At 41.9% G+C, this 22926-nt stretch overlaps 1 protein-coding gene across 2 annotated transcripts in view; it reads right to left on the reverse strand.

The window, feature by feature from the left end:
• Nucleotides 1–551: 551 nt before the first annotated feature.
• LOC144661084 (uncharacterized) overlaps nucleotides 552–22926 on the reverse strand; it is a 34088-nt gene continuing 11713 nt past the window's right edge. The window contains exons 4-11 of one of the 2 annotated variants that reach the window (XM_078521791.1): nucleotides 10772–11038; nucleotides 8617–8769; nucleotides 6829–7764; nucleotides 5967–6197; nucleotides 3602–4948; nucleotides 2768–2920; nucleotides 1795–1888; nucleotides 552–1278 (exon numbers count right to left, since the gene is read on the reverse strand). In XM_078521791.1, the coding sequence (XP_078377917.1) occupies nucleotides 1098–1278; nucleotides 1795–1888; nucleotides 2768–2920; nucleotides 3602–4948; nucleotides 5967–6197; nucleotides 6829–7764; nucleotides 8617–8769; nucleotides 10772–11038 (3362 nt within the window). In that variant the 3' untranslated portion in view covers nucleotides 552–1097. Of the gene's footprint in view, nucleotides 1287–1794; nucleotides 1889–2767; nucleotides 2921–3601; nucleotides 4949–5966; nucleotides 6198–6828; nucleotides 7765–8616; nucleotides 8770–10771; nucleotides 11039–22926 lie in introns of both variants that reach the window. The other variant, XM_078521792.1, reaches the window with a different exon arrangement.

A 22926-nucleotide genomic window follows, 5' to 3' on the forward strand; every position in this document is an offset into this window, starting at 1 on the left:
TCTCACTCCCCTCTCCACCAAAATAGCCCTCGGACGCAAAAATCATTCTGATAATAAGCATTTCCCCTCCCCCACCCACCCACCCGAAAAAGGGTCATTTCACGAACCGTAATGATTCGGCTGAATGCGCTGTTTCCAATAAGTGTCCCCTTTCTAATAAGCTTCCCCCTGTTTTGTATGTGTTTTTCAGTTTAAAGTGCCCCTATATATCAATAAGCGCTCCTAATCTGTTTCAATTATACAAGAATGCGATGCATTACACGGGAAAACAGTCAAGAAAAATGTTTATTCAAATACAAAAAGGCTTGATATTTTAAATATCAGTTAGCAGAACACCCAAACATTTACCAAATGTTTTCAATAACAGTTTAGAAATCCTGGTGTACTTGACCAATGCTTGGGTATAAGGGTTCCGCTGGGGATTTGAGACCCTGACCACGTTTAGGACAATAAAAACTTAAAATACCTACCCTGTGTAGGACAACGCCCTGTATTTTAAGACCCTATTTAGGACAGAGGACAACGTTTACACTCCCTGGTTTTAAACAAGTGCTTTATTGGCAATTGTAATTACATTTAAAATCGTTCGCGATGTCTCACGCATTGAAACAAGAAAACCCGATCACAAAAATTGCTATGATTAGACGTCCAACTTACAAATATTTATAGATATATACAAATTACGTTAAAATATACTTTAAAAATATTCACATATACAGGTGTAAAAAAAGTTAGACCGAGCATTTATGGTTCTCAATGCCAGTTTTTTTCAAGTATTTTAAAAGTCGTGGTTTTTAAAAAAACATAATTTAGTATGTTTACTTAGTTCAGTGGGGAGCAAGTTCCAGTCACTTGCTTCGGCATGTGTAAAGATCCTTCTTCCAGATGAAGGTTTTGCTTGTGGTACATCTATACTACCATTATTCTACTGTGGAACTCACTTCTACCATAGTAAGTACTAACTATGTTTCTACTAATAAAACAACCTTTTAACTGCTTAGCCTGATGCTTAATCGCCCCAGACCGCCAACACAGTATAACAGCTTATTTATTTCTTCACGTGCGAATCAAAGCGAGATCTTGTTGGTTAATGTAATTTACACGGAAGGCGACGAGCATCCGTTCCTTTCATATGGGAGACCTCGACCCCCGGGGTAGATGAGATGAACTCCTTTCTCATCAACTACTTGTCTTTTTACAGGATGGCAACGATTCACCCTTCGTTTGTCCCAGTTCCTGCGGTTATACTTCTGTGGGGAGCAGCACTTGATCCAGCTTCTAGGAAACTAAAAACATTCAGACAACAAGAACAATTTATTGGTATTCCTATATAGATGGTGTTACCTAAAATACAATATTGAAAATAATTATATGAAATTACAATAGCAGAATATATGAAATTACAAAAGTAAAACTAAAATAAAAATAAAATAAAATATAACTTTGGCGTTAACAAGGCTTTTTTTTTTCTCTTATATGCGTTGCTTCATAAATGAAGTAACTTAGTTTTTTTTTTACAAATAAATCTGTCAATATTATTTAATAGGAACAATGTTTTCTCTGTGCTATCAAAAGAATCAAATTTCGGATATTTTTTTTATGATGTCGTTTGACATCATACAGACATCAGACAGCTACGCTTTAAAAAGTGGAGGAAGGAAAAGGAAGGACTAGATTTTGTCAAAATTTTGTTTAGTTCCATTCAGTGGTTACAGAAAACCGTTTTGAAGATCGCCACGAAGCAGAGAAACAGAGGGAAACAGACAAACACTAAACACAGGTTTCATGACATACCGCTGTCCAGTAGCGGGCATGTGCACATTGAGACTTGTACTCTCTCCCGCTACGCACACGTGACCTTTCAGGAAACTCTGATGGTAGTGGATCTCTGAAATAAGAGTGATGGTTAGAAAATCGGTTACATTTCGAATTTAATTGTCTGCACGTATTTGTGAACTGATTCCCGGCCTGATCAATCGATGATTGTTGATATCAATCGATAACAGCCGATCAATGGATCAAGATTGGAAATCGATGAAGGAAAATTTCGTCACTTATTTTTTTTAATAACTTGTGACTAGCGATTGGCCATCGGTTGTCCAATACCAGTCGATATCAATGTTGATCGATTGGTCAGGCTGGGACCTATTTCATTTTCTCTCCCTTCTCTCTAGAGCTTCGTCTTGTGTTCGTCATGTGGTATTCTAAGCTGTTCTTATTAACAATTAGACTACTCACTCTCGTTTTCTATGAGCGAATAGTCGAGCTGCAGCCGAGTTGACTATCGCTTATAGAAAACGAGGGTGAGTAGTCTAGTTGTTTTTGTAGAAACTCTAAACTGGTTGCAGTCTAAAACCTACAATATTATGTACTTTTAAGTCAGAAGTCAAGTATAATTGTCCCTTAAAGCGATTAGCATAACCCAGCGACTGTCTATCAGCAAAACGTGCAATGTGATTGGCTACACAGGTGCCGTCTATCGATCGATAGACCACCGGGAGCGGGCAGTCATTTTTTCGCTGAATTTGATCAATTAAAACCTTCAATAAATCAATTCTAGCGATAATCTGTGTTTAAAAGATGAGCCACTAGGACACTAGGTTATGCTAAAACAATTAGACGGCTCGCTCTCGGTTTCTATCGAAACCTTGGAAAACAAAGGAAGAACCAATCAGATTCAAGGATTTCCAATAGAACATGGCTAAGTTACTTATTATTGTAACTCGTCTCAACGTCCGTCTTTCTAGGGAGACATATAATTTCTCACCCACACGCCCGCGCTGTTCATGTAGATGTCTCTGTATCAACTCAGCATCTGAAGGATCCATCACAAAGTTTCTGCTGTAATTGTCAGCGGTCGAGCCACGCGCTATTGGTAGAGCTGGTAATTCATTCCTTATGGCCAGTTGACCCATCTCAGCTGAAAGAGCGATAGAAAGGAATTTAAAATGCTTGATCCGTGTTGCAGCTAGATATAAAAATCAACTTTGAAGCACTTCAGAGTAAAGCTGTAATTCTGAACTGTAATTATTACAACATGAACAATAAGAACGAGTTTGATACATTTATTAGAGAGCCCTTATATAAGGCAAGGGCTTTTATTTAAAAACTAGTTGGACGTGCGGTGGCCTGCTCAATTCGCTCCATGCGCAAGAGACATCTGACATTCAAACAAACAAAAAATTTCCCCACTGATGACGTACCTTCGTGTAGTGTCTCTGATTGATTGTTTACTTGCTAACGAAAATACAAATCCAAGCAACAACAATTTAGATACACAACACAGAGCTATGTCATCGCATGGAATTTTTCAGGTTGAATTTCACACGTCTCTAGAGCGGGGGGGGGGGAGGGGGGGGGTTGTGAGGTGGTGGGGGAACTGACAGTGGGATGAGAAAAGCCTGTCCTTATTATAGGAAATTAACACTTCAGATATGTTGCATATTAATACACACGTTATTCAATGGTTTTACAGATAATAAGCACAGAATGTTTAACAAGTTTCTTAGTATTTTTCAGAGCCCCATCGATCGGTCGGTCGGTCGGTCACAATAATACTTACTAATTATGTAGTTTACTTATTTTTTCTCAATTTACAAACCTGCTATTTCGGGATCTGGTACACAAGCGCCTCCTGCTGTTGAATCGGCAAGAGTCACAAAATCGTTGCTCTCAAGAAGAATTGCCTCTGATCCCCATTTGTGAAGCAAACGTAGTTTAACGATTGTTCCACCTTTAGCAAAGCTGCGCACTTTAAGGTGAGATTGTGTGATTTCCGTTCCTTTCAAATCAACCACATCTGCTCCTAATTCGTTCTCCAGATAGTTTAAGGCCTTTCGGACATTCTCCTTTTTAGTTGCAAATAGAGAAACGCGAAGGTTTCCCGAGTTATCGCGTTCTCTTTTGACAGCTACAGCAAGTTGAGGGATTGGAACTCTGTCAATGGCTTCGCTGCAGGACGCAGAGAGTGTGACCATTGATTCAAATGCCCCAATGCTGTGGATACTTCCGTTAATATGAACATGCGCAACTGCTTCCAGTTGTAACTCATCTTCAGACTCTTTGCTGATCCAGAAGAGCTGCGAAAAGGTTTCCTTTGACTTGTTGTACTTCAATTCATCATTGCCTTGAGTGTTGGATGAATTAGCTGGGTTATTCAGCTCAAATCGCACAAGTTGTGATGGATCAAATTTGGCAAACTGCAGCAGACTCAGTGCAACGTTGTGGAAATCACGCAGGAAGTTCCCTTCAAAAGCAGTGGGGTTTGACAGGATGCGTCTTATTGCGACTGCGAAAACATGTAATCTTTTGTACAATCTTTGCGCTTCAGTACTTTGGAAAAACGTCTCTATGAACTGCAGCATTGGAATGATCATAACAGAGCCACCCCATTCACGTATTTCGTCTTCTGTCGATCGGTTTTCATTGTTGTTGTGACACAAATTTTCAAGAATATTACACACTTCACTCAAAAGCTTAAATATGCTCTTGTTCTGTGCAGCCTCCCGAATGTCTGAAGCAATGTTTTTGAACGTTGTTTCATCAGATATTCCTCTCAAACCACTTTGCACTTGTAAAACTTTCTTATCTCGGAAAATTTCTTTGATGGCTTGAACAAGTTGAGGAACGATCATGAGGAAATTTCCTGCAGTGGATTCTTCAGGAGACGAGCACATGCGCTTGCATTTTTTGGCAGCGTCTTCGGATATTAGTTTGTGCATCTCAAGAAGACTTGCCCAGTTTTCTGTTGAAGTGGCTAAGTCCAAATCCTCTTTTGAGGTTGCAATCTCGATGCAGCAGTCTCTCAGTACTGAGTTGCAGAGCGTTTTGATTTCATGACCCAAGTACTTCATCATGTTAGGCTCCTTGTGCTGCAAACCCACAATCGTCACCGCCAGTTCTCTCAAGTGCTCAATATGCATTTGTCCTCTCTCGTTCACTCTGTATTCTAAAATGAAGTGAATGGAATAGATGTCATTTGGATTGAATTCGAGTAAAGTAATGGTAATGTCAAAAAGATGCATTGTCAAGAAGGTGTTTTCTCACTAGGGAGCTAAATACAAAACGTTAGCAGAATAACTAAGTTTCACATCATTTTATGTGATACGACTACGTACTTTACAATTTGAAAATAATTGATTGGATCATAAAAGTTCTGAGGACTACCAAATTGGAAGAAGTATAATTGGGCAGTCCGAGTATAATTGGGCCGAGTATAATTGGGCAGTCCAAGGATCTTTTTTGAATCCTATTAATTGGACAGCAAGTAGTCGTATCACCTGTTACTTTTATTGTACATGTGCTGCATAATCTGGGAAATAGATGGCATTTTAATCTAGCACAAAAATAACGCATGAACCACCATATAAAAGGGATTTACAACGTAAAAATGTAAGATAAAAACAAAAGCTGCTGTGGAAAGAGTTTTTCTTTTTTTTTTTTGAAAATGGGCTGACACTTAAGCATACTCAAAACAATATACCTTGACAAATAGGGTCCGGAAACATGTATTAATAAAGAATAGTGTTAACACAAAATAGAAACATGAGTAGTATAGTTGGGATATTTTAGCCCCCTTTTTGGGGGTGGAATCTCATTAACAAGGGCGCAATACATTAACGGTCTTGACGCCATAGACTCGTAAATAATGTGTGGTGGAATCTCTTCATCGTATAACCCATTGGACAGGTTTGTCTTTAGGGCTGCAACGATACACCGGTGCACCGGTGAATCGCGATATTTTTTGTCAAGATTTGAATATCATTATTTGAACAAAATATCGCAGTATCATGAAACAAAAAAAATATTCTTCTTCAAAATTCAGAAATTACAGTTTTTAATGACGTTTTACCCAAGTCAAAGACGTCAATAGGGAGACTACATTTTTTAGGCTAAGATAACACATACGAAATTCTCACGAAAAGCATGTCCATATTCTTTGTTCTTTCATAAAAAGGACAGCTTACCTTCAGGTTCTAACCCTTTGAGGGCTTTTCTGAGCAAGGCAAAATCGTCTGTGCTACCCTGCTTCTCTGGCCAGCATTGGAAAATCATTTCCAGTTGTTTCACCTCACTTTGCCAACATGTGACAACTTGATTTAATGTTTCCTCAGGCAACTCAAGCTTTCGGATCACAGGTTTAAGGTTGAAAATAGCGTTCTCTACCTCTAAAAGGCGTCTGACATAGCCACACCGATCTGTAATAGAAATTGTATGCTGTGCTTTGAAATTTGATTTCTTTTTTTCCGTGCGGACTAGATAGTGTAACCTTGTATAGTCAGTGGCCTGCTGATTCTGGCTCTCGAATTATGTTAGTTATAAAGTAAAGGCAATATATGTGAAATAACAAAGACCTACAATAAAACTGATAAACGTATTGGAATGGCAAGAGGACAGAATGGCATTAATTTTCACCCCAGTTGCTTACGATTAGCTTTTGTTTGTTGTTAGGTTGATAACTGCAAGCAAAGCAGGGTTATGCTAACTGCAAGCAAATTAGTGCCATTTCGCCGAATAGGGTCACCTCGAGAAAAGAGTTCCATCTGGTCGTCCGGGACAAATAGATTTTTGTGTGGGGCAAGCAACTTCTCAAAACTAAAAAAGGCACTTAAAAGTAAACTAAGACAAGATGCAACTGCCCTGGGAAAGTTAAATTTAAGTGATACTTGTCCAAAGAGCAAGCTGGATTTCCAAGTTTTTTTCTCAAGCCCTGCTCATCCATTGACAAGCTCCATCTTTTAGGTCTTAAATAACTGCTTCATACCGCATAAACTACCATTCTAACTATTGGTGAAACGTTTATGGCAAAGTTTAAAAAGTGAACCTCACCTAATTGACAGAAGTGATCTTCTCGAACATGTCCATGCTCGCCTTGAACAGTGATTCTTCCACAAAGTATTTTGCCTTCAGCGCTAGAACCCTGCAATGGCAGCTTGATAACATGTCCGGTACTCCACCAAACGGAAGAGTCCACGGTAAATATCATGCATTCTTGCTGGTTGTTGGCCGGTTTGTAATCTTCTCCCAGTTGAATTGCAAGTGTTAGGGTTTCCTTGTTGTAAATATAATTATTACTTTCTTGCCCAATGTTGGAGCCAAGTTCTTCAAACCCATTACTTCTGAGCTGCATCAAGGCGGAATCTTCATGTTCTCTGTAGAACTGTTCCTGGTAGATGTCCTGGCTCATGAACACGAAAGCAAGCTCGTCGAAAGGTGAATACTCGTGATTGCCTCTGAAGAGCACCGAAACCGTATATTTGAAGGATATGAGGTTAAACCGCGTTACAATTTCTTTTGTTTGAACCCATGTTAACCTCAATAGCACTGCAATTAGTGAAAACTGAGTGATTTTCACATTTAACTCCACCTTTTTTAAACTAAACTTGGAGTTATAAGTAACGTCCTCCCAATAGATTCTTCCGTCTGCGTTTGGTGTGCCATGTAAAACAATTAAGTTACCGATACCATGGGATTTTACTTTCCCAATGTCAAATGCAATTGTTAAAGTGACATGTCTCTTAAATAGCTGGCCATTTGGCTGACAATTGATTATTGGCGTAGCAAATATTGCATCGTTTTCAAGTCCGTGGTGAACTAACAGACCACAGTGCATGAAAGGTTCTTCTAATTTAAGTTTGATGTTCACAGGATCGTCCACAGCTCCAGGAGGGCATGTTAGTCGGACTCTGTTCACATTCACTGATCCACCTTCACTGCTCACAATGCCAGAGGATTCGACATCCTGAATGTCTTCCACTGACGATTCTTGAAAGAAAATTGAACAGCAAAGTGTGTTTTCAAGAAGTTAATGGTTATATTTACCTAATACTGACAAGTAGTATTTTAAGTGAATGTAGCGATTGTGGCTTGAAAGAACTGTTGGGTAAAGCGATTGCTCACATGATTATGTTTTTGAATAACCAGTCACAATATACTGCTCTTACTAATGATGTGTAAGAACTACGCCCCATGTAGTAACGAACGTTATAAACACGATCTCAGAAATTTCTTAAAAAAGTATTCATATATTTTGGTATACCACTACCCCCCCCCCCCTCCCACAACACCTTGTAATGGAACACATGGTTGGTGACGCCACCATTACCCACCTCATCAAGGGATAAAAATTTGTGCAAATAGTCAGTTAAGGAGCTATGTCACGGGGATTTCGCAGATTTTTGGTCTAAACTGTTCTGAAATTAGTGGTAGCCAACTAAACCCATAAAAAATATTATCTTTGAACATCTAAAGGAAGATATAATCTTAATTTGCGGATAGAAATCAACCTACAGCTATAAATATCGATTTTTTAATGACGCGTGGAAACAACTTGAAAACGTTAGCCTAACTTTTTCAAGTAAACTGTTGCAATCTGTTTCCATCCGAGCCATCCGCAGCCAAAGATGCTCGTTAACAGTTTCAGTGCTCTAATATACCAATTTTTAATAAAAATGGACTATTATTTTTAGGTTTCCTGCGACACAAGTAAATTTTGGCTGTTCAAAAATCTGGTAAAATCCGTAACATAGCTAGTCCCTTTAACTACCACAGCAGGATCAAGTGAGTAAAATAAAATGAACACTAAGATTGGCCAATCATGTCTTTCACTACTCATACCGTAATGCCTGTAACCAAGCGCAAATGTCAGTCTGTTCCAAAAGTACTTCCTTTGGCTTTCTCTTGTGTAGTCCAAGTGGGTGATAAACCCCAACAATGATGGGATTTTACAAGGCGTGTACACAATTGGTATTAGGATCCTTTTCTTAACATCTGAGAAAAAACACAGTATTGGAAATTATCTTACCAGCATAACAAAAAGGAACAATATGACCTGCTCTTTAAACTGCTTTCCCCTAAAAGCATTTTTTATAGTGATGGCAATCACAATCAATTTCATTCTAATGCTACCCCGAGGCCCTGGAAAAACGAATGGTATTGTTTAGACACATTAAGAATGCTTCTGCAAGTTGCGCAAAACATATTTTATTAAAAACATTTTTCATCTGGTCGGGATTTCTTTGAGTTTATTAAGACCTCTATAAAATGCCTTTCAAAATGACGTTTTAGATAGATTTACTGTCCTTCTTCCTTTCTCTGAGGTTATAAAATGCCTTTTTAAAATGTTCCAGACAGTTTTACTGTCATTCTTCAGGCAGTTGCACTGTTGTTGTTCTTGTGCCCTGTGGTCTTATTTTTTGGTTAACAGCCAACATTCACAGTAAACAGCATCTCTTCACACAGTTCATGTTATTTGGGGTACTTTGGAGCATTTTATAACTATGATCTTTCTCTGAATCAAAGAAGGGATTAGGAAAACAATAAACCTTAATTTATTTAATTGTGTTTGAGGTTTAAGACAAACTATTTACAAGATTTATTGTTGCAGCCACTCATAATATTGTTCATTTCAGTCCCCAGTAGGCTTAAATAGCACAAGTAATTTTTGAAAGTGAATCCATAAATGCATATGTTCAGAGTATATTTTCAATTTGGATCGTGATAGTCTGATCAAACTCTGGGGAGTCTTCTTGTATTTGCCAGGCTGGTGACTTGTTCTATAATTTAGTAGTCAGCTTCAAAATTCTGGTTGCCATGGCAACTAAAATGGTCACAACTTGGAGGGTTGCATAATTTATGTATAAACTTGCTACTGGTTAGGAAGATTCTAAGGTAATGCAGGGCTCAAGACTAACTTTTTTGCTAACTAGCCTAGTGGCTAGTGACACCTTTGATTCCACTAGCCAAAACCAATATTCTACTAGCCAGAACGTTCAAGCATGGTTTTTGTTTTGTTTTTCCCAAGCTAACGGAGACAAAAGCCGAATTTCTTCCTAAATCCATGGAAAGACAGTGTTCCACGAAGGCAAAAACTTGCGTTTTCACAGAGGCACTTTGCGGTCTTGATTGGGTCTTTTCCTCCCTTTTTTGCTCCTACCCACTGCAGAATAATCTTGGGTATCCAACGAAACCAAATCTTAAATGTGTACATGAAAGCTTTTTTGAAAGCGTTCACGTACGCGACCTCTCACCCTCATTGTTCATGCAACCTTACCCAATCACTAATTAACACCGCCCGAGTTTTCTATGAGCAAATAGTCAACGAGGCGCAGCCGAGTTGACTATCGCTCATAGAAAACGAGGGCGAGTAGTCTAATTGTTTTAGTAGAAACTCTTAAGGATTGCAGTCCAAAACCTACAATATTGTGCACTTTGAAGACAAATATCAAGAAAATTTACAGCTTAAAGAGCTACGCGCGCGGGGGACTGTTTTCTATCGGCGAATAGAAATCAGTGGGAGAACCAATCAGATTCGCGGATTTCCAATAGAACACAGCTGAGTTTCTATTAATTAACATTACAACCCACACATAATGCTCGATTTCCCAAGCGGTCTATTCAAATAATTAGCAGAAACAGTTTTCATCACTGGAAATTCCTAAAAGAAGTTAACAGTGATTGTTTGTTCGCTTTTTGGTAACTTTAACTTATCCATACATAATTTGTGTATTCTTTGATATATGTCAACACTGTACTTGTTAGTTCAGTTCTCTCAGAGTCGATTTCAATTTGCGGTTTCTTTTCACAAAACTGCCTGAAATCTCCACTAGCCATTTTGGCTAGTGAAAGTCCAAAATCTACTAGCCAAAACTGCATTTGTATTAGCCTTTGGCCAGTTGGCTACCGTTAGTCTGGAGCCCTGGTAATGTTTCTCATAGAAACTGTTAACCATAAGGGAGATCATGTTAGCACAAAGATTTAAGTGCGAACAAACCTGGAGAAAGACTTAGAACAAAATTAGTCACAAAGTCTGCATCCTGACATCTGTTAAAGTTTTCTGACAGAATTACCAGGACTTTTCCACATCGTGTCTGAATGGCTTTGGCTACGTTATCCAAATGATCGCCACCAGCCAAAAGGTCACGGTAGTCTGTGCACACTTTCATGCAATATGGCGGGCTCTCCAAGGTCTCAACTATTTCCTCAGCAAATGGCTTATCAGGCTCGGCATAAGCAATGTAAGCATCATACCATTCAGATACTAATAAGAACAAAAAAGAATATCGGTATCAGAAATAATTAGATGATTTGTATAAGGAACAATTTGTATAATAAGGACTTATGTGGGAGACTTATGGGAGGGACAGCGGCCTTATGGTTAGTGTGCTGGACTCCAGATCAAGTGGTCCTGGTTTGAGCCCTGGCCGGGGTCATTGTGTTGATTACTTGGGCAAGATACTTTACTCTCATAGTGTCTCTCTCCACCCAGGTGTATAAATGGGTACTGGCAACATAATGCTGTAGACGGAAGAGTCGTTGCTCACACTAAACACAAAGGCCTTTATTCAACGATCAGCTAACATACTAGATTCGACAACATGGCTGACTGCTCGACTACATGTGCTCCCTGATAACCGGTTTCGACCGGTGACTACGTAATGCTACGTTATGTAAGGGTCACGACGTGTCCCACTACAGTCCACCCCTTCTTGGGTTTTAAGTTTTAACTGGAACAATAGATAACGAACGATCCGAACAGAGTTGTTAAAAAAAACGAAAACAAATGTTTGCTCATGAGTCCACCCCTTCTTGAGTGTTTACTTGTTAAGTTCCTGGAAAAGCTTGACATCTAAGACAAGGAGGTAAGTACCCCCATGAGGTCGGCCTTGTAGCGACAAGTAAGGGCAGTTGCTAACAAGTCCTTTGAGTTTACCATGTCGGTTAAGAATGTCTCTGGCTTCTGGTAAGCTTTGGTAAACAACTTTACAAGCTTCGGAAGCATAACACTGAGGTTTTGATAATGTACTAAGATACTGTCCAAATGAAAGTGCGACCTTGTTTAAATCGGGATTTAGCGTACTAGACATGGGCCGAACTACATTATGTTCTTGCAATAAAGGTGTGGCAGTCTGCAAGGGTTGTTCTCGCTCAGTATCAGGGCGGATATCTGTATGAGGATCACCATCAGGAACTACAACAACTTTTTCAATGTTCACTGCTTTAAGTTCTTTGCCTGTTGTTAAGTGCTGTAACTTTAGTTAGTCTTGACGACCGTGAACATGACCAACAACAAGAAAGGGTCCATCATATCTTCTGATAAAGCGGCTAGCTGCTCCTTTGGCAGTTGAACTTGGGGGAGGAAGTCGGACAAAAACTCGTTTTCCATCTGGCACATGAAGATCTCTTGAATTCATGTCATAATATTCTCGCTGAGTTCTTTTTAGATCTGCTTTGATTCTATCAAAGTTCTTTCGTGCCGCAATTGACCGTTTGATGAGCTCTCTGGCATATGAAGACTGGAAGAGAGGTGCAGGTGGCAAATCAAATGAGAGCACCTCTGGAGAGGGAGCATGTCTTTCAAAGACCAGGAAGAAAGGAGTCACGTGATCTGTTCCAGGTATTGGTGAGGTGTTGTGAGCATAGGTTGCAGGTTGTAAGAATTCTTCCCACAGTTGTTGATTTTTCTCACAATAAATGGCTAATGCAGGGTTTAACCATCGGTGCACACGCTCTGTAGAGCCATTGAGACGAGGGCGGTAACTTGTGGTGAAAACATGTTCTATGAATAGACTCTTAGTGAGTTCCTGACGTACTGCATTTGTCCATTCTCCACCTTGGTCACTTTGAAGTACAGTAGGGAATCCAAATTCCAAGAAGACATAGTCATACAAGGCACGGGCGGCTGTTGTAGCACGTTTATCCAGTACAGGAATAGTGCGAAGAAAGTTTGAGTAAGGACAAACTGCTGTTAAAATCCACTTGTTTCCACTCGGTGAGACTGGAAGTTCGCCGACATAATCAATTCCTAAGGTGTGAAATGGATGTTCGTAAAGACGAACCTGCATGGGACCATGATGCTGGTCATTGGTTTTAAAACGAATGCAGTCAGGACATCTGCGTATCCAATTCCGAACATGTTTTGACATGTTTTTCCAGTAAAAGTCATGAGACAAGGCCTGGTAGGTGGCTTCTCTGCCGCTGTGCATAGACATAGGAGAGTCATGATACACTCGCAACAAATGTCTGCGTAACTGGATGTCATCTGGTACTACATAGCGATAGTGATTAGGATTATCCATAAACTCATCACGATACACAAGAATGCCATCAATAACAGCTGCACGTTTTGAGAAATGTTGAGCCCACTGTAAATGTTTCTGTGGTACTCCTGGCAGTTTTGATTTATCACCTCCTGAGGAAAGGAATTTAAATACAAGGTTACACCAGTAATCCTTTTGTTGTTGTTTTGCAAACTCTTCACGACGAAGGTTGAGTCCTGTTTGGGCACGTAAATAATCAGTTGAACTAGTTTCGATTCGAGCTTCCTTTGAGGTCTCAGGTTCGATTCGCTCTGATGTCGCAGGGTGACTTGTGATGTTAGTTAAAAGGCAAACATGGCGTAAATAAGCAAAAGTTCCATTAACAGTTTCAGATACCAGGGAAGGTGTATGGTGCAGAACATCTGCAGACAGTGTAAGTAGGAGAAAAGAGGTAACACCCTCTTCTGGAGCATACAAGTCCTCAACAACAGGTAAGTCGGGCATAGGTTGACGACTCAAAGCATCTGGGACAGTGTTTGTTATGCCAGGACGGTGTTCGATAAAGAAATCAAATTCTGCCATAGACATACACCAACGTGCTAGTTTAGCTTGCTGAGGTGCCAAGGAGGTAAGCCATTTGAGATTTGCATGATCAGTGATGACTTTGATTCGTCGGCCAAGAATGTAAGGACGAAAATGTTCTAGGCCCCACTTTACAGCAAACAGCTCTTGCTGCAAGGTGTGCCAGCGAGATTCTGCAGGACTGAAGGCTCTTAAAGCAAATCTGACAGGACGGAGCTGATTATCTTTCCACTGTGCAAGCATAGCTCCACAACCAAGTTTACTAGCATCAACATGCAGTTCAAATGGAGAATTCCCGTCTGGATGAAGCAACATGACATTTGGGCTAGTGACTGCACCCTTTAAGTCCTCAAATTCCTTGGTGTGATCAGGTGTCCACTGAAAGGGAGTGTCCTTTTTTAGAAGCTGACGAAGGTGCTGGGTGCGAGAAGGCATGTTAGGAATGTAGTCACGAAAAAAGTTGCAGAGACCCAAAAACCTCTTAAGGCTAGTGGTATTTGAAGGTGGTTCCATGCTAGAAATTGCTTCCACACCCTTTGAATTTGGTTTTCTCCCATGTTCAGTAATGGTGTGTCCTAAGACTTGAAGTTCCTTGGCAAAGAAGGTGCATTTGGTAGGTTTGAACTGTATGCCCACTTTAACAGCTCGAGCAAACAGCAGTTCATAGCAACGAAGAGCATCATGGTGTGTCTGTGCCCACATGATTATGTCATCGACATACACTGTTAACCACTGATGTAAATAATCTGCGAAGACGGTGTTAAGAATCCTTTGGAAAGTGTTAGGAGCTGTTTTTAATCCAAATGGTAACCGTAAGAATTCGTAAAGTCCAACATGAGTACAAAAAGCACTTTTGTGGCGATCTTGTGAGTGAAGAGGAATTTGCCAGTATCCGCTAGCAAGGTCACAGTGACCGAAGACTTTTCCCAAAGAAATTGAATCAAGGACACTAGCAATTGAAGGAATGGGATAGCCATCACCATGAGTGACACTGTTTAGTCCTCGATAGTCAACAACAAAGCGCGGTGGTTGCTGAATGCCATTTTCAGGTGGTTTACGTACGAGGATACAAGGTGCTCCCCATTCAGATTTGCTTGGCTGAATAATTTTCATCTTGAGCATGCGCTGTATTTCATTTCGGACAGCAAGAAGCTCTTCTGGACTTTTGCGATAGGGATGCTTGTAGACTGGCAGAGCATCTTCTGCGTCAATGTGATGTTCAAAGCCATGTATCTTGGTCAGGGGAGAACCAGGAAGTAGAAATGCGGTGGGATACTTACGCAGAAGCTGTTCAAGTTCGTAAAGAATGCTTTGATCCACATGCGCATACTTCGGGGAAGCAAGTGCCAATGCCTTTACTAGAGCTTGATGATACTCCTCTGAGTTAGGATCCAGTGGTGTAGTTGTGGAGGGAACAAATTCACTGTCATGTTCATTGAACTCTGCCAAGTTCTCAGTAAAGGGAGAGAGAATGGAGGAGTCAAGTCCTGCTGCTGCTAATTCTTTCTGCTGTTCAGATATTTTGAAAGTCTGACTCGAAGTGATGGGTGTACTGTAAGGAGGCTGTACATCAGTTGGTGTTAAGGCTGCTTGTCCATTGGCACAACACATCCAGCTGTCTGCTAGAATGTTTGCAGTGTTTTCTGCTGCATCTTCATAAACTTTTGAGTCTTCATCCTGGATTGGCTGAACACATCCGAGAATAACATTCTGTGGAATATCTGATTGTTTACGTTTGCACTCAACTGCAAGGGTGGTGGTATACAGAGACTGAAGGTCAGGGACAAGCTGTTCCGGAATGGTTTCAGGTGAAGTTGATGTCAGATTACAGAATGACAGGAACGAGTAGGAAGAAGTTGATCATTGGCAGCACTTAAGTGAAATGGACCACTCAAAACTCTAACACCGGGCTGAATTTCTTGACCGTGAACCCATAAATCTGAGTGTGAGAGTGCCATGAGTGAAGTACCAAGCGTAAGGTAAACAGAGACAAAGTTCAGTCCACGATTTAGTTTGGAAGTTCCAGTTGAATGGCCTGGGAATGGAGCTCCTGTGAGTAAACAGGTGACACCAGCATGAGGGTTGGTACCTTGAGGCGATGCTTCTGTGAGCGGATTCTGGAGGGAACAGGTGATTTTGAAGGACATGCTGGGATGTCGAAAGTGGATGCTCGGGGCAGCGTGATCCACCAAGGCCTGTGTAGAGTGCAAGTGATTTTCTCCAAAAAGAATGGGCCAGGAAAGACCAGGAACGACTAACATCTGAAATGTGGTTTCTTTGCCATTATTCCACTGTATTGGAATTTCCATTGTGCCAATGGCGTGCAGCTGAGACTTTGCGTCAGCAACGGAGACAGCAACTGGTTTATCAAGTGACTGATACTTCAACTGTGGACATTTAAACGCAACATGATCAGCATGGGAACGACTAACAAGAGACACCGAGCAGCAACTGTCGAGGGGTAGAGGAAGTTTCTTTCCAGCGGAGACAACGGGAGTCCAGAGGATATGGCGCTCTTTGAGTGTTCCCCCAGGGTTAGCAACAGCGGGTAAGCCAAAAACGGTCTGTTCTTGAGTGGAACCGGAAGGAGGTAGTTCACTATCCGTGGGTTTGTTCGAGGGTGGATTCCCGCCATTAGAGATTGGGTTGGCAAGTTCTTGTGGCGAAGAGCTTTACATCCCCATTTGTGACACTGAGAACATTTATGAAGTCTTCCAGCTGAACACTTGTTGTTTGCTTGCTCACAATTCGCAGAAAGAAGCCTGTTAAAGTTGCGGCATATTTCTGGAGGTTTCTTATTCTTCTTGGCTGGTCGCTGAGGACAGTCTCGAGCCGAGTGTTGGGTGTGACCGCAAATCCAACAGGATCGTTGTTGCTGAGATGGCAGATTGTTTTGAAATTGCTCAGGAGTGCTGACTAAGGCAGAACGCTGTGGGGTTTCCTGGAATACTGTCGACGGCTAATCTTGTTGTGAAGGCGTAGGCGATTCATTCGCAGAAGTGATGAATGAATGTTCGATTCATTGAGCGGCTTCGATGGCTTTTTCGAGCTCTGCTACGTTCTGGGCTTGGAGAACCAAAGGACGAGCGATATGCGGTTGTAGCTTGGAGATAAACTGCGAAGTAACATAAGTTGGACAGGATTTGTGGAGACTCTCACCCAGTTTTTCGAGTTGACTTACTTGACTTAAACCCTTTCGCTCCCCATGGAGCATAGGTCCACGAAAACCACTGCTCGCCATCGTGTTCTGTTTTGGGCTAGCCTTTCAATCTGCCTCCAGGTGTAGCCTGCTTTGCTCACCTCGTCATCAACCGTCCTCCTCCAGCTGTTTCTGGGACGGCCTCGGCTCCTCTTCCCCTGTGGGTTCCATCTCAGTGCCTGCTTGGTGACATTGCAGTTTGTTTTCCTGAGGGTGTGCCCAATCCAACCCCACTTTCGCCTTCTTATCTGGATGTTGATCCTTTCCTGCTCAGTTGTTGTCCAAAGCTCTTCATTTGTTATGACCTCTGGCCAGTGGATGCCCATGATGGATCTCAGGCATTTGTTGATAAAGGTCTGCAGTTTGGCGGAGTTCGCTTTTGTTACTCTCCACGTTTCAGAGCCGTAAAGGAGGACTGACTTTACGTTGGTATTAAATAACCGTAGTTTGGTCTTTCTGGAAATCACTTTTGATCTCCAAACAGGTGTCAAGATGGTGAATGCAGTTCTTGCCTTTCCGATCCTCACTCGTATGTCCTGATCAGATCCACCGTCCTTGCTGATGTTACTTCCAAGGTACGCAAAGTCCTCCACCTCGTCGATTTCATCCTCATCTAGTTCTATCCTATCTGCATTCTTGGTGTTAACCCTCATCACCTTCGTCTTGGATTTGCTGATCCTAAGGCCCGTCTGCATTGAGATCTTTGCCAGTCTTGTTAGCTTGGATTGCATGCTCCTGTGGTTATGTGAAAGAAGGGCAATGTCGTCGGCGAAGTCAAGATCTTCTAACCGGGTCGTGAGTGTCCACTGTATGCCATCCTGATGTTTTTCTGTCGTCCTCCGCATTATCCAATCGATGACAAGCAGGAACAAGAAGGGCGACAGCAAGCAACCCTGGCGCACTCCAGTGAGCATCTCAAACAGTTCTGAAAGAACTCCGTTGTGGATGACTCTACAGGTGCACTTCTCATAGGTCTTCTGTATAAGAGTGATGTATTTCTCTGGGATGCCATAGTGGCGTAGCAGCTTCCACAACACTTCCCTATCAACGCTATCGAATGCCTTCTCATAGTCCACAAAGGTCGCATAAACAGGAGAGTTCCACTCTAAAGACTGTTCCAAGATGATCCTCAGGGTAGCAATTTGATCTGTGCATGACCTATCTTTCCTGAACCCAGCCTGTTCTTCTCTCAACCGTTTGTCCACCTCTACTTTCAACCTCTCCAGAATTATCCTATTCAGTACTTTTCCGGCCGTTGACAGCAGCATGATTCCTCTCCAGTTCTTACATTCCTTCAGATCTCCCTTCTTTGGAAGTTTGATTAGGTAGCCTTCTTTCCAATCATCTGGTATCTCGTTCGTTTCCCAGATCTTGCCAAACAGTTCATACAGCATTTTGGTCGAGGTGTTTAGATCTGCCTTGATGACTTCTGATGGTATGCCATCGGGACCAGCTGCTTTTCCATTCTTCAGTTGTCTGATGGCTCTCTTGATCTCTGCTTCACTTGGCTTACTCTCGCTGACCTGCAAAGGTGTGTTGGCTGGTTGTATGTCAGGCAGCTCGCTTGGCGGAGGTCTATTGAGTAGTTCTTTGAAATGATCTGCCCACCTTTTTCGCTGTTCTTCTTGGTCAGTGAGCAACTCTCCGCTCTTGTCTCTGACAGGTCTTTCCGGGATTTCTCTATCACCTGCCAGTTTCCTTGTGATGGAATATATCTCTTTTGCATCGCCTCTGCCTGATGCCTCCTCTGCCTGTCGCGCGAGGTCTTCCACAAAGTTCCTTCGGTCGTTTCTGATGCTACGTTTAACTTCCTTGTTGACTTCCGAGTATCTGATGCGAGCTTCTGCTTTCTTAGCTCGTGTTCTGCTGTGATTCAACGTCTCCTTCACCTTCTTCCTGGCTTCTATCTTCTTCAGGGTGTCTAGACTCAAAAAGGTCTTATGCTGTTTGCGCTCTCTTCCCAGCGTTTCCTCACACGTCTCCTTCCATGCATTTTTCATGGCCTGCCACATTTCGTTGACTGTGCTTTGGTTCTCCCTTTCCTCCCGATGCTCTTCATTTTCTTGAAGGCTTGCCAACACTTGGTACTTGTTGGAGATGGTGAGTTGGAATCTGTTCTTTATCTCATCATCCTTCAGCATCCTGATGTTGTACTTATGGCTTATTTTCTGCATGCCAGTGTTATAGCTCTTCAGCTTCAAACGGCATTTGCCTACAAGAAGGTGGTGGTCTGAAGCAACATCGGCCCCTCTCTTTGCTCTAACATCAAGCAATGACCTTCTGAACTTAGATGATATGCAGATATGGTCAATCTGGTTCTCAGTTCTGCCGTCTGGAGAGACCCAAGTCGCCTTGTGTACCCTCTTGTGCGGAAAAACGCTTCCGCCGATGACAAGCTTGTTGAAGGAGCAAAAGTCAGCAAACAGCTCTCCGTTCTCATTCATTTCACCAAGACCTTGCTTTCCCATAACTGTCTCAAAACTTGTATTGTTGCTCCCCACCTTTGCGTTAAAATCCCCGAGCAACACTATCAAGTCCTTTCTAGCTATTCTGTCTATGACACCTTGCAGCCTCTCATAGAAGTCAGTCTTTGCCTCATCATCAGCTTCGTTTGTCGGCGCGTAGCACTGAATGAAGGTGGCTTTTCCGATCTTAGTGTGAAACCTTGCTGTTATTATCCTGGATGATACTGGGTTCCATCCTATGAGTGACTTCGCAGTTTGTGGAGTCAGCATAAATCCAACACCCTCTGTGTGGGGAGCATTTGCATCCTCGTGACCTGAGTATAGGACAGTCTGCCCTGTTGACAGCTTTATGCAGCCTGACTCGATCCATCTTGTCTCGCAAAGGCCCAAGATTGACAAGTTGTAAGTGGTCATCTCAGCAGCAATCTGAGCAGCTTTACCTGCTTCGTACATGGTCCTGACGTTCCACGTGCCAAATAGTGTGGTTGTCTTCGGGGTAAGGAGAGGGGTCGGCATCGCTGCTTCCCTTTGGCTTTCACAGCGGTGCGTCATACTAGCCCCCGAAGGGGCATTCTCTCCTCCAAAGACAGATGTGATTTTGTGCATGTTTCCCATGGTTTCTGTAATCATTAATATCCATTTGATGGGTGATTAGCCCTTCAAACTTCACCAGAGCCCCGTTAGCCAGGGGTTTTCAGGGTTCCGTGCAGGCCTTCATGGCTACCGTAGCGGCCCGGAGGAACGAATCCTCCACCATACTTCGCCCTGGACGGCAATCCCCTACTTTCCTGTTACCAGCTACCACGACGAGGACGAGGGGTTGGACTTTGGTAGCCAAAAGGGTCGAGTTGGTGAAGGATATTCTTGTACTTGAAAGCGAATTCGTCGACAGATTCCGAGGGATCTTGTTTCATTGCACTCAATTCAGAAGCCAAACGGCGGCATTTGGAGTCGGTAGGTTCTTGGAATTCTTTTCGTAGACTTGTGAGATACAATTTTAACTGTTCCTCCGGCGGTTTCTCAGCAAAACCCTCTGTACCACGGCAAAACGACAACACTGAACGTGGCCACTCGCCGATACACTGTTGTTCGAGCAGCGATAGACGTACAGTGACAGGAAACTGAGAAGTTTGCTCTTGAAAACGATCTAGGAAATTGCCGATGTCATCTTGTACTTTCGTATCCTGACTGGAGCGTCGGTAGGCGCAAGGTTGGAGAAAAAACAGCTTGATGTTCAGGCGGGTGAGCTTGTGAAGCAGCGGCCGCAGTGGTTTGTGCAGTGTGAACGGCTTGAATTGCGCCAACAAGTCCCTTGACAACTTGGCTTAAACCGGAAACGACTCCTTGAAGTTCTTCGATAGTAGCTGGCATATTTGAAGCCTCGGGTTTTCCACCACTTTGTAGACGGAAGAGTCGTTGCTCACACTAAACACAAAGGCCTTTATTCAACGATCAGCGAACGTACTAGATTCGACAACATGGCTGACTGCTCGACTACATGTGCTCCCTGATAACCGGTTTCGACCGGTTACGTGACTATGTAATGCTTCGTTATGTAAGGGTCACGACGTGTCCCACTGCAATGCTGGGGGGGGATCCTACGATGGACTAGCATCCCATCAAAGGGGGAGTAGAATTACTCCGAGTCACTTTATGCTACTGAAACCAGGATAAGCTCTAGCCTGATGGGCCACTAGCTAGGCTTGTATTCAGACTTTACCTACCTACCTCATAATGACTTATGCCTTAATTGGCTATTTATTGAAAGTTTCAAGTCTAACCCTGGCTGGTGGCTGTGTTCTCATTTTTTCTCAGACAATGCAGTCTAATCTCACGTCAGGCCCGAGCTCATCTCAGTTTCATAGCATGAAGTAAATAGGAGTAATTAAAAGTGTGTTGCCCAAAAACACAATGCAGTGACCCCAGCCAGGGCTCAAACCAAGATTACTCAATCTGGAGTCCAGCACACTAACCATTAGGCCACCTTGCCTCCATTCCCATCCAGGAATAGCAATAATACTCCTTGTTGCTTTTTGCTACAAAAGCAGAAAATAATGATGATGGTTTTGATGATTTTTTAATCCTTGTCAAATGAAATGATAAAGTTAAGGTAATGTCTGCCTTCAAGTCAAGATGGCTTATCAGAACTCCAAATCATAAAGCAACTAGCAGTATCAACAGTTTCCCTTTACTCCCTTGTCCATCACTGTTTATGCTTAATTGACAATTAAATTAATTTTGTTGGTACCCATTTATTACTACTGGTTGGAAAGGGAGGAACTAAGAGACTCAAATATCAATTTAAGGAATTGCTTTTTGTAGTGTACACCATATGTGGGAAATTAGAACTTGCTATTGATCAGCTCCAAACATATCAAGGCTTCATAGCTCAGTTGGTAAAGTAATGCACACTTATCTAGGAGATCATGGGTTCAAATTCCATTGTTGCCATAAAAAAATTTTTCAGGCCAGAAAAGAGCAACTGCTAAAATTGCTTGTACACTGCAAAGATCATTTTATTCACTTCATGTTCTATGTTCTTGGACAGGACACTTTACTTTAACAGTGCCTCTCTCCAAAAAACAACAATGACATTATGTTAAGATACTAATAGAGCAAGGCCTCTCTCCACCCAAATGTATCAATGAATATGGGCCAATTAAATGCTGATGCAATGGACTTGTCTAGCATCCCATCCAGGTATTCTTCAAAACCCCCCAAAACTATGTGGTTTATTGGTGTTCCTTATCGCCCCTGTATGTCCATTGTCTGATTAATCCTTGTCAAATTTAACTTGGTATGATAATTTTAAGGAGAGGTCTACCTTCAAGTCTAGATGGCTTATGTGATGCCAGCACATAACACCAAAGCATGAAGCAACTAGCTAGGAGTATCAACAGTGTCCCTTTCTAGAATCCCGTCCAGGGGGAAATAGCAATACTTCTAGTTGCTTTACACAACAGAAACCACAATTAAACACCAGGTTGTTTGGACTGCTAGACTCGACAAGGACTTTACCTTTCCTTATTTGTGACCCTATTTGGGAAAAGCAGGCTTAACGAAAATAGCGTTGTGCCGTTTTTCCGTTGGCAATGCATTTTCAACGCGTTGAAAATGCGTTGAAGAACATTTTCAATGCATTGAAAACGCGTCGAAAAACACTTTCAATGCATTGAATATGGTAATGCGTTGAAGAAAATCGTTTTGAAGCGAAAACGAAATGCGTTTTAAAATATTTTTAACGTGTTTTGAAACATTCGAAAACGAAATCACCGAGCATTTAGAATCATTTACGGTACTATTCCCGGGGGACTGTTGTGCCAGTTTTCGAAATTCTCTACAGCATATTATAAAGCCACTTGCATCATTAATTTCGCTTTGAATTTGGAGAAGAAACTCATCAAATACACGGACTATTCCTGTAATTTTGCGAAACGCTATAAATGTATAATAAACTTCGAAGCGGCGTTGAATGAAATCATGCTGCATGTCTGAGTTTCAAATGACATTCGATCTCTTCTATAATCGCATGCACGCAACAAGTTCTGAAGATAAATATATTTTATTCGGCGACCACAACTCTCTGTTACTGGTGCCGATTAAACCCGTCTGCTGTTAAGTTATCAATAAAAGCTTTGCTTCG

This window comes from Oculina patagonica, chromosome 7, assembly GCF_052425735.1.
Source record: "Oculina patagonica isolate OP01 chromosome 7, crgOcupat, whole genome shotgun sequence".
Classification (NCBI taxonomy): domain Eukaryota; kingdom Metazoa; phylum Cnidaria; class Anthozoa; order Scleractinia; family Oculinidae; genus Oculina; species Oculina patagonica.